The sequence below is a fragment of the Nelumbo lutea genome, chromosome 1 (assembly GCF_056320005.1).
Source record: "Nelumbo lutea isolate HS-2025 chromosome 1, American lotus-T2T, whole genome shotgun sequence".
Lineage (NCBI taxonomy): Eukaryota > Viridiplantae > Streptophyta > Magnoliopsida > Proteales > Nelumbonaceae > Nelumbo > Nelumbo lutea.
In genome coordinates, this window is record NC_142684.1 from 103,219,251 (window position 1) to 103,232,103 (window position 12,853).

General features: G+C 41.5%; 1 protein-coding gene across 1 annotated transcript; it reads left to right on the top strand.

Annotated features, from left to right (window-relative positions):
- Positions 1-269: 269 nt before the first annotated feature.
- LOC148876502 (E3 ubiquitin-protein ligase WAV3-like) lies at positions 270-3,855 on the top strand. Its single transcript, XM_088976608.1, has 2 exons — positions 270-1,282; positions 1,459-3,855. Exons 1-2 carry the CDS (start codon positions 839-841, stop codon positions 3,388-3,390), a joined length of 2,376 nt encoding a protein of 791 aa, XP_088832734.1. The 5' UTR covers positions 270-838; the 3' UTR covers positions 3,391-3,855.
- Positions 3,856-12,853: the final 8,998 nt, after the last annotated feature.

Below are 12,853 nucleotides of genomic sequence, written 5' to 3' on the forward strand. Positions count from 1 at the left end.
CCCGTATTTGTTATCGGGAGATGTTCTCAATACAAAATGGAGATGTGGTGTGAGGCGCAGATGCGAACTCGGTGAGATGAGGCTCAACTCAAGCTGCCGAGTGCCGGTCAGTGGCCATAACGTGGGACGGGACGGAAGAAGAGCAGAGCAGACCGTTGACCTGTTGAGTTAAGAAGCAAAATGACACCTGTCGGTTACATGCAAATTCCAGGCTATCTTTTCAACGGTTCAACCAATATAAATATATGCATCAGAGAGCGAAAAGCCCCGCTCCTACAGTCACAGACTCAGAGTCTCACAACAGACTAATGGTAGTAGTAGGCTAGTAGCAGATTTCAACTAAGGAAGAAAGATGGGGAGAGAGAAGCATTTTTATTTATATATTTTTTTCTCGCAGTGATCGATCCTTTTGGTTTTGGGTGTATCATCTATGGATGGATATTCGATTCTATAGATAGATAAATCATTGAGGAGAGACGAGAGTGAGGAAACAGGGATAACAAGGTGAGAAAAAAAAAGGCTCTTTTGATCAAAAAAGAAAAATAAAAGGGCGCTCTGTAATCTATCTGATATCACCCTTTTCTTGTCTTCTTCCTTTTGATTCATCTTTACTCTTACTAGACCCGATCTACCCTTTTGTCTTCTATGACTACAGAGTGAATACAACAAAACTCTTCTTCTTTAATTTTTTTTTTTTTTATTTTCTTAGAAGGAAAGCAAAAACAGAGGGCGATAGACAGACTTATTTATATATATACAGATAGATAAAAGATTATAGAGGAAGAAAGAATAGCATCTCCGGTTATTTCTTTAGTTTAGTCAGTCCCCACCTCCAAAAATGGGTACTGGTTGGCGGAGAGCCTTCTGTACATCAATCCCTCGAGACCCAGATAACACAGTCGCAACAGAGAAGCAGCAACGAGGCCCCAGTCCCAGCCCAAGCCCCAGAAGCTGTACCAAATTCGGCCTTTTTCTGTCCGGCGGTAGCAACCCTTCCACACCCCGACTTCACTCCAAGTCCATTTCTTCGACGCCGCGCTTTCAATCCAATCCTTCCACCCCACGCTTGCAGTCTCAACCCGTTTCAACCCCGAGCTTGCGCTGCCGAACGACCGCCCCTGCAACTGTGCTGGCACCGTCTTCGCACGACACCCCCAGACTCCAATGCAATACTACTACGGCGACGACAAAGAGCCCCGGACTCTTCCAGGCTTCGGACGCGTCGTCTCCCAGATCGCCTTCCAGATTTGCTCTCTTCAAATCCAGCTTACGACTCTCCCGAGTAAGAATTCAACCTTCTTGTTATTATTTTTCCTATTTTTATCTGTTTTCGTTCCTGTATCTTTCCTTCCTTTTCGTCAGCGTAAGCGCAGTTAGAATTCGCTCGTGTTAACTGGATTGGTGGAATGATGAAAGAATTTGACTTTATCGCTTTTTTTTTTCCTCTGACCTTTTCAGAATGGTTGCGGAATCTGCTTGCAGAGCGTGAAGTCGGGGCAAAGAACCGCCATTTTCACGGCGGAGTGTTCTCACGCTTTCCACTTCCCGTGCATAGCTTCCCACGTCAAGAAGCACGGCAGCCTCGTATGCCCCGTCTGCAATGCCAACTGGAGAGAAGTACCTTTGCTGGCCGTCCACAAGAATCTACAATCAACAGATGAAGATGTAGTAGATAATAAACAAGACAAAACTCACGGTGCAGTGAATAAGCTGCAGGAGAAGAGGCGAGAATCCACCACCCCTCGTGACGTGAAGACCAAGTACAGTCAGCAATCCAAACCGTCTGATTCAAGAGTTTACGACGATGACGAGCCACTGCTCTCTCCAACGGCCGGTGCGAGGTTCGTTCCGATACCGGAAGCAGACGAGAACGAGGGCGAAGAAGAAAATGAGGTGGATGATGAGATCGATGAGTTTCGGGGATTCTTCGTGAATCCGATTCGTTCGTCTTCGTACAAGGAAACAGACGAAACGGCAATCAATACCGGCGTCCTGAGAAATGTCGAGGTTCGAATGCTACCAGAGGCTGCCGTGGTCTCTGTCGACCGAAGCCACGAGACTTACGTGGTGGCACTGAAGCTGAAGGCTCCTCCATCCTCGGCGCGCAATAGCAATACGACGTCGGCGCTGCTGGACCCTGGGCGTCGTGCGCCAATTGATTTGGTCACAGTGCTCGACGTTAGTGGAAGCATGACCGGTGCCAAGTTGCAGATGCTGAAACGCGCCATGCGCCTAGTTATATCGTCGTTGGGCTCCTCCGATCGGCTTTCCATTGTGGCTTTCTCGGCAAGTCCCAAGAGGCTTATGCCGCTGAGGAGAATGACGGCTAGCGGGCAGCGCTCCGCGTGGCGCATCATTGACCGGCTGGTCTGCGGCCAGGGCACCAGTGTCAGCGACGCCCTGAGGAAGGCCACAAAGGTCCTTGAAGATCGCCGGGAGAGGAACCCCGTGGCGAGCATAATGCTACTATCGGACGGCCAGGACGAACGGATATCGAACAACTCGGCCAACCGACGGTGCCCGACCTCCTCGAACGTGTCGTCGACGCGATTCGCCCACCTCGAGATCCCGGTTCACGCGTTCGGCTTCGGAGAAAACGGTGGCAGGCACAGCCATGACCATGAGCCCGCAGAGGACGCCTTCACCAAGTGCGTTGGCGGATTATTGAGCGTTGTCGTGCAAGATCTACGAATACAACTCGGGTTCTGTCCCGGCTCTGCTCCCGCCGAGATATCCGCCGTGTATAACTGCAGCGGACGTCCAACGGTGTTCCGGTCCGGGTCGGTTCGGCTTGGCGATCTCTACGCCGAGGAGGAGAGGGAGTTACTGGTGGAGCTGAAAGTTCCGGCGGCTGCTGCCGTGGGGGCCACCCACCACGTAATGTCCGTCCGGTGCAGCTACAGGGACCCGGCCACGCAGGAACTGATCAACGGGAAAGAACATGCACTGTTGATACCCAGACCACAAGCCATCCGATCATCAGCCCCGAAGATCGAACGGCTGAGAAACTTCTACGTGAGCACTCGTGCCCTGGTGGAAGCTCGACGCTTGGTGGAGAGGAATGAATTATCGAGTGCGTATAACATGCTGTCTTCCGTTCGAGCGCTGATGATGCAATCCACGAGTTCTATCTGCGCCGATGAATATTTGCGCAGCTTGGAAGCCGAGCTAGCCGAGCTGCATTGTCTGTTACAGATCCAAAGGCGTAGTGGTGGACCTGGTGGTAGAGGCACTACTGAGAGGGAAGCGATCTACGTGGACGAAAACGGGGAGCCGCTTACGCCGTCGTCGGCTTGGCGAGCAGCCGAGCGACTCGCCAAAGTAGCCATTATGAAAAAGTCGTTGAATAGAGTGAGCGATTTGCACGGCTTCGAGAACGCAAGATTCTAAATCTTTTAAAAAATATATATATATATTTATATATTAAAAAATGCCGTATATTTTGAAAAAAAAAAAGAAAGCTGAACTACTGAAAGAGGGGCGGCCCAGGGAAGAAGAAAGGCGACAAGCAGTAGAAGACGGTATGGTGCTTTCTCCAGACTCTCCAGAGGGTTAGGGTCAGGGGGGAGGGGATAGAAAAAGAGAGAATGAAAAAGGAAAAGAGGAACCCCACAGAATTTTGGGGGAGAGCGGCTTCCTTTGTCTCCTGTCCTCCCCTCCGGTTTTTATCTTCTTTTCATTTAAAATTTTCATTTTTATCAAAAGAAAAACAAACCAGACAGGGGAAGGAGATGGATGCGTATGGATGTATTGTATTTTGTAAGGTGGGGAGATGGGAACTGGGAAGATAAAAATGTTCTTCTGTAAATAAATGCGTGTAATGGTAATGGATGGATGGTTCTTAATTTATTTTAATTTTCTTTAGTTTGAATTTGAAATGTTTTATTGGTTTTGTGGGGTTTGACGTGGATTAGTTATTGAATGTGGGTGGTAGACAGAAGATAAAAAGAAATAATAATCCCATGCGTTGATAATTAGACAAATTTCATGCTCATGCGTTGATACAACAGTGCGACTGCAAGGGAATGAATGACGCAGGAATAATACATACTTTCTCTCTGTCTGTCTCTGACTTCATTGCTTCCTTGTTCCGGAGTTGGGATTTCAGAATTCGGATTTAATTTGTTAGTGGATTAAAAGAAAACACGCACGAGAGAGACGGACAGAAAGGTTGGTGTGACTGTGACGAGGGATCATAATGGTTTCCAAAGTTTTACTCTATTTCTTTGGATTTTGAAATTCCCATTTCTCCAATCACTCAGCGAAAAAGAAAGTTTCCTTCCCATGGATTCTTCTAACCAGCTCATTTCTCCGTGGATTGTCAGTCTCCATCTCCATCTCTGCTACTGTTCCTCCATCTCATCCTCTCTACTGGGTATGTTGTAAATGCATCAGATGGTGACAGTGGGAGGTGGATCCCACCCAAGAGAGTCTGGGGTCCTATCGAATTTATCCAATCAATACTTTGTTGAGTCTTAATCAACCCGTCCTCGCTCATACATCCCTTACAATCTTTAATTACACCAAAAATCTAACGGTTATTGAGATACAAACGGAATTGGTGTGGGTCCGGTCCCTACATTCAATGACAGAAGACAACCCCTTGGATAAAGAGGTGTATAGATGGAGATGTGTTTTGCTGACAAAGGTGAGAGGAGACTGGAAACTGGAGAGGACTGCCCGACTGGTACAAGTTCCTCCACCTTTGGTATGGTCATATATTTCTCGTGTGGGGTGGGATGATAGTGCTACGTGGGTGACCGAGCTGCTCTTTGAGATGGAAGGGAGGTAGCTTGGGGCGATGAAAAGAGAGAAGTTTTGTAGAAACATGATCCAAACGTAATTACTGGCCTTCTCTATCACTCTCTCGCATTTTTATGTGATGATGACTTCCTTAAATTGCGCACTTTTTGGTTCTAGAGCCCCCATTCTCTCTCTCTCTCTGCATTTTTCCCTGGAGAATTTACTCTACTTTTCATTCATGGAGATGGAGGGCTTCTCTGATCTCTCTCTCTCTCTCTCTCTCTCTCTCTCTCTCTCTCTCTCGGAAGGCCGTATTCCACTCACAGAGCAAGCGGGAGAGTTTGCCCCAGACCCAGTGCGCATGTTGGATCCAGAACCCCAAATATGCGGATGGCTGGCAGCCGGCAATTGGTAATTGGTGAGAATATGCATTACCAAGACCATCAGAAAGGATTGGTCTGGTGTCTGTCATCATCTGTGACTGTGGTGGTGACGCCTGAATTTGGCCAGAGGGCATCACATTCACATCGCGTGGCTCTAGACCGAAGTTTAGTTCCAAGAATATTGAAGAGTTTTTTGAAAGAGGGTTGGAGGTTTGATCTGTTTTGCCTCGTCATTTGAGAAAGCAAGAAGCCATCCAATAAACCCTCCGCCAAAACTGTGAATACCCCAAAATCTTGCTGCAACAGCCCAGATTGTCCCTCACTTATACTACCAGGGGTTGATGGGATGGCCACATTAGGCATGTGATTTTATTGTATTCCCCATTTCTGGAAAATTCTTACGTTAGAAACTCAGAATGGAATGAAATCCTCTCTCAGATAATGGCCCTTATGGCTCCTCAAAACCAATTTCATCCCCTTCAAAGTTCAAACCAGCTTCAAATTATTAGACTCCAATAATCACCCCTCAACAGTTAAAAATGTCTAGTCCATTTGATGTAGACGGCCATAGATATCTGATTCTGGTGGGAAAAAGAAATGCCTTGAGTTAAAACTGAGGATCCAGACAAGAGGCATTGGCTCCACAAAGAAATTATTGGCATGTGCGTCACACGCAGAGGACAAGGACCAGCCATTGAATTTAGGCCCCATCTGAGATATTACTCATTGCTAAGAATGGGCATAGTCAGCTCAACTGCTCAACTCAACGCCGTATCTTACTATTTCCATCTGGACCAACATTTGAACCTCAAAAAAATAAAATAAAAGTATTTATTAAAGCTCCAGACATAACTCAATTTCATGAACATATATATATATATATATATATATGTATGTGATAATGCTGATTTTGAGCACAGACGGTCTCTTAGGAGGGAAACATTTTAGTTATGAGTCTCGTGGGTTGACACCTCCATCTGGCGTCTGTGCAATACTGACTCCACGGCGCCAATGAAAAAGAGGTAAGAGATAAGGACATAAGAAAAAGAAGGCAAAACAGAGAAAATCTAAGATAGGGGGCCAAATTGTGAGCATAATTCCGTGGAGGGTCAGTCTTGTTTGAAAATAGGATTTTAACATACAACCTAACTGGAGGTAGAATGGAAAAGAAAGAATCATCAAGTAGACATCTTGGGTGCTACAAAATAAGAAGAGACGAAAAAAAAGTTTGGATTCATTGATTTATTTTCCATTCCACAGCCAAACTAAAGCTTCCCAGGCATTAGTTGGTGACAAAGCACATGATGCAGCACTGGACTTCACCTGTACACCCATGACCAACACAGTTCAAGGCACTAAACTTTCTTCTTTTTCTGGACCTTTAGCTCTCTGACAACCATCTCTTTATTGGGTCTTTTGTACTCTCTTAAAAGTTTAGTTTCAGCTCAGTTGAGCAAATTTACTCTAGGCATGATAGTTAACTTTCTTTTGCTCACTCTGTAATAGGAATATGATCCTTATTGGAAAGCTCTGTGTTATCACTGAAAACTGACAGTTACAAGCCTATAGATACCTTGGTTAGGGCTATGAATATTATGAGCTTTCAGAAGATTAAGGGGACAGGAAAAATTAAATAGAACAAAATAGTGAATGGCATCTGATTGTAGACTGATGGAATCACCATCTTTGTATTACTTTGTCCTCCTAGGTCCTAAGTTTTAGGATTTCTAGAATATGGAATATAATACATGGAAAATATGGATATCGAATTGTTCAAACTGTGTATCTACTCCAAAGGCAGATTTACTTAATTGAAGTAAAAAAAAAAAGAGTAGATTTACTTAATTTAATTTGATTGCTACTGACTTTTATTGACAAATTGAGCATCTCTTTCTCACAAAATGCCCTGAAATTAAATGAACAAACATGAACACCTCCCAAGTTTTTGCTGTCAATATGCATCATAAAGTATTGGCTCATCTTTGTCCCTGCATTATGCATTTGGTCATCCTATCTATCAAAGATATCACATTTGATATGTGAGACACCTCTAAAGATTTCTGGCATGTTGGACACTGCATGACAAGGAACCTCTGTCATTCTGTCAAGACATGTCGGATACACGATTGGACTCATGTAGACTGTCTGCCTTCATTTACTTCTAAAATAAAGATGTTGATAAAGCCATGCCACATGCAGTTTAATTATAACATTATTTAAATTTGCAAAAAATAATACACAGTGCATATTGATGAATCAATTTTTTGTGCTAAGTACTTCATCATTTGGTCTGCTTCTAAGTGGCCAATGACTCAGAGGCCGAAGTGAACTTTTGCTGGATGAGGATCTAGATGCTGAGCTGACTAGGCCGAGCTGGGGGCAGATTAGGTACCGAGTTAACTAGGCCGAGCTGGGCAGGTTAGGTGCCGAATTGACTGGGCCGAGCTAGGCAGGTTAGGTTGGAAGGAGTGCAAATACAAATATATAGAGTATAATTCCATGTATTTTGCATTATCTTGTATGTATTTATACTGTACATATTTGTATTTGTATTCTTTCCAAACTGAGCCTAAGGAAACATTACCTGCCCCCATTTACAAAATGCTAAGATGCAATGGTTACTGGGGGGAGGGGGTGTTAAAGGATAAAGAGACAAAAGACCTGGATTTCTTTCCTATTTGCCATTACATGGGCCGCTTGTACTTCTTTCCTATTTACATATATAATCTTGATATTAACAAAAAAAACTTGTTAGATGCTTGATGTGCTCTACTAAAGGCTGTTCATTCCATCTATGCTTTCCACAGTTCCTTTGAGATGATGAACTGATTTCGCATCAGAGAGCAAAAAGGCATTGAATATTTTGAGGGAGATGAGTTTTCTTAAACCTCTCACAATTGCCCATCCTGCTGCTGAATTGGCATGGCTAGGCTGTCCTTTTGCAATGCTAATGTTGCTGTCATGAGAATAAAGGAAAATGCCAGATACCTGATGAGGCATAGTGTGTGCTGGTGTCATAAGATCCATCCACTAAAACAAATGACTGTTCTGTGGAGGGTAGCCTGAAGTCATTTGAGATTGTATTATTTTTTGGATCAATCTGGATTGTGTGGAAATCGGGTAAAGTGAAGTAAATATCTGCTCTTCTGCAAACACTCAACAGGTTGGGATGTTTTCCTTTGAAAGTTACTTGGTTTCTTTCGTCCTTAGGTCCTATGACGTTTGTGCCACGGCTAGTCTCACATTATGAAGCCACTCTTTATTTTCAGGCATACATCTGGTTATAGAGTGGCCACTTACAGGGAAGGGCAGCTTGATGTTCATATTTGTCTTGGTTTGGGTTTTAACTGAGTAGTAGTTTTCATTTTTTTCTTTATACTTTCTTTTTTCAATAAATTGTTGTTATTAGAAAAGAGTACCCTAACAAAAGATGATTACTGTGTATCCAGTCCACAATCTCTGTTCAAGTATGATATTTTTTTTCATAAAATATATCTTTGGTTAACTGCTCTTTTTTTTTTTTTTTTTCTTTTTTTGAAGCCCTGAGACTAAATCCATTCAATAAGGAAAGCTACATTTCACTCCCCAATAGATTTGAAATAAAGGAAGGAAGGGAGGACCAAGAAATTGTACTGAGTACAGGAAAGATCAAATTTGGCCAGCTTATGAGCTACATTATCACAACTTCTTGGACTGTAACGGATATGAGCTGATGAATAAGACCTCTACAGATAGCAATCGTGTGTCGAATCCGCCATGGTGGCTCACTGTTGTCCACCAATGAAAGGCCAGTGATAGACTTAGCATCACTTTCAAAGACTGTGTTGAGAGATTTTGATTAATGGCCATTTTCAACCCTTTCAAGAGAGCCCAAAACTTCCGCTAAAGCTGCTGGGAAGCGGTCAGGGGGAACCACTCTACCTAACAGGCACTGGCTCTTATCATCTTTTAATGGCATCTTCAACCCTTATCGTCTCTTTTATGATAAATGATCCAACTGTTGAGAAACTGTCTTAGGCAAGAGGTGAGTCTGCATGGGATAAGTACTCTCTCTAATGTAGAGTGGATAAGAACTGTCTCGGAAAATTTTCATGGATTTCTAGACACATTATATCCAAATAAAATATAACATAATAAAACATAGACTATAGAAAATTTAAGCAATTTCTTTAAAACTACACCAAGATTAAAGAAATCCCCTTTAGAGAGCTCTTAGGCAGTACAAATCATTGGACCAATGGAGTGAAGTATTCAAATCAATACCAACTCCATATGAGAAACAAGGGAAGATACCTGACAATAATGTTGGAAATTCTAACCAGTTAGTCTTCATTTACACAAGAAGCTCATGTCAAAATGTTCCTTCATCTTTCAAATTCACAAAATGATACACATAAAATTCCAAATAACTTCCAAATGTTTTCTTAATTGATGAAACAACTTCCCAACTAACCTGGGCTCAAAAGCCAAAAAGACTTCTTTCCCATTTTTGGTACAATTCCCCTTCCTATTTTTCTTGTTCTCATTGTTCTGGAACTTGTGTGATCTTCACTTGTAAAATATATCTCACTTAAAATTGCATTTAATGTTGCATAAAAATCTAAAATATAGTTTATATTTGACATAGGTTATAGGGAAATTGGATTTGCCCCTCATAGAGTGCGCCTCACACCAACCCCACAGCATGTTGCAACCATGCATAGGGGACATCTCCCATAAATGACAACTTAACAAATACAGAGATGTTCCATATGTGCTGCTCCAAGTGCCGTGAGGAGTAAATCTGGATTCAGTTATATGGGCCATAAAAAAATGCAAACCAGGAAAATTGGATTGAAGGTCTCTGAAGCTGAAAACTAGGAAAATTATATTATAGTTGTCCAAAACAAGTGAAAATATGATTCATCATCTGCACTTCAGATAGATTTTGTACATTTCATTCACCTCCCAGTTATCTAGTTAGTCAAGTGTCAACCCCTTCCTTTGATGGCTATAATACCAAAAAAAAAAAAAAAAACAGAATAGCATAACAATGTAATTATATGAGAAATAGATAAAACATACAACTTTACTCTTTCTTTGGGGAACAGAATAGCAAATTGTCCTAAGTACATGCACCAGAACCTATAGTCAAGGTGATCCATCAAATGCAATCCTGTACTAGGGAAAAACATGCAGAGTATCAAAATAAGTAGGGATAGAACTTTCCTCCTCCTTTTTGATCAGTCTAAAGTTCCCACTTTACAAATTTGTGATCAACAATTTCCTCCCTGGAAGTAATATCTGCACCATGCCCAAAAGAAACTGAATTAAATTCAAACTACAAAATGAAAATCAAAAGATATAATAGAGAGGAGATGAATTTCTTTAAACGCAGCGACTGAAGCCCCATTAACCACTTTGTAAACAGAATTCCTGTTCTGGATATGCCTAATTAGGAAGGAAACAATGAAAACCAATGTTTTAAAAAACCAATCCAGAACCAGAACCACTTTGGCCATCAGTTTCTGAGTCAGCAATTTGATCATTTGGTTTAAATGGATGGTTCATTTTAATTTAAAAAATAAAAAATAATTAAAATAACAAACGGCCAAAAACTGTTGTTCAGATTGAGCGAATTGAAGTTTGATCGCCCAAATCAGAGTGTCACTCACAAAATCAACGGATTTTGGTAAATGAACAGTTGAGGGGTGAAACGGAATTGATTGCCTTAATGGTTTTCATGCTGAATGATCCAACTGTCTGGATCAACACTGATTCAAAAACCATGATGATAACTATAATCCAAATTGGTTGCAGTAGACTTGCAATTGAATTGTACCAAGGGCTTCATAATCCTAACTTTAGGCCAATAGAATTAATTAGCACGACTAAAGACCAAGGAACCATTTAATGATTTCTATCACCATTCCAAAATTTGAACCATAGAAGCGAATATGAACTTGTTCTCGTACTCCATTTTTTTGCAATCAGCAATCCCCATCTCCTACCCACAAGACAATACAGTTGTAGTTGTACAGAACTCCTACCCACAAGACAATAAAGTTGTACATTGGGAATAGCTCCAGACGTGTGGCGAAACTGGTTTTTCGTTGAGATCAGAAGCGTCGCAAATCCATGTATTATACCTTTCCGGTACCATAGCAATATATGATGCCATAAGGTATGATGATACGGGAATAACTTTGACTAATCAAAAGTTCAACCCCCGCCCCTGAACTTTGATGCATATTCAGCATCACCCCTAGATGTCTTATAATTCTTTTTCTTGCAATTTCACCCTTTTGTTTTTTACATAATTAATGAACCAATGTTCAATTTTTATCCATAAAATGCATGCTAGTTTTCATTTTGTCATTCCCAAAATTGTGGGCCTATAATTACATTTCCTTCCTCTCGTTATATGCATGGTTTTACATCCCAAAATATCAATCAAACACTAAACACTCTTTATATGCTTTGATATATTAATAGGAAAAATCCATGCTGCCGGAAAGACAAGATATTAGAAGGGTTTTGACAAATAAAAAATCTCATGAATTTTGATAAATGACCATCTAATTGGTTATCATTTTTATGATCTCAGTTGATTGGTGATAAGTTTTTCTGGTATTATAGGGAGAAGGAGGGCTGAATCGTGCTACTTGGTCATTCATTAAAACCGCATCTACCCCTTACAGTGTAGTTGGGTGATTGCAAATCGGTTGTCAAGATAAAACAACCCACAGGCTACTTGTAGGCGTGCACTCACTTCCAGACCTCCGCAAATCACAGAAGATTGATGCTCAAATTTATAGAAAAGACAAAGAGTCAAAAAATGGTGTGTAGACTGGGTCGACCAACACTCCTCTTATAGAGTGTTCTCAAACCCGAATGAACACAGAGGTGTCCGTTCAGACAGAAACCTCTTTAGAACAGTGCACCTATTTGAAGAGGCATAGGGAGGAAGAAGAGACACGAAAAGAGAATGCTTTAATTTAAAAATTAAATTCGAATTCGAAGAGACATTTTCAATTGAAAGAGTTTAATCAGGTTAAAACAAAACGATTCAGTGCATCACGGATATGTACATGCAGCCGCACCCGTGCCCATGCCCCAACCCGACCCACCTGGCTCAGCTCGGCACGCACGTGTGAAAATATTAATATTAATATTTATAATAGTATTAGCAAATTGCAAACAAGAATTAATGTTTAACTTTTTTGTCATCTTGTTTCCAATGAGGCCAGCATTCTTCAAAAGAGTATTGAACCAAGAGATTGTAATAATAAGAATAATGGCTTACAGGTATAGAGGGTTATGTTGGTAATGGAACACCCCAGTCTACACCAAACTTCCATATGCAAAATGTTATGATCCATTTGTCTCATGTTACTATGTTAGTAATATGGGATGCTAATGTGAAATATCCCACATGGATAGTATGAGATGCTATTATAGGGTATATATGTGCTTAGGTTCCCTCCCTCTAATATAGCTAACTATTAAGGGTGAATTCTCCAAAGGCACAACACAAAATGTGTAGGTACAATTTAAGTTCTCCGATCGTTGTTATTTATAATTTTTCATAGGTACTATCCTTTTCAATTGGGCAGACTAGAACAGACGATTTACATTTTCTGCCAAGGGAACCAAAGAAACCATAAACAGAATATCGGTTGTGGTTCTGGGTGATTCCGAACACTACCACAATCATAAATAGCAGAAAGACTATAATGAATATTTAT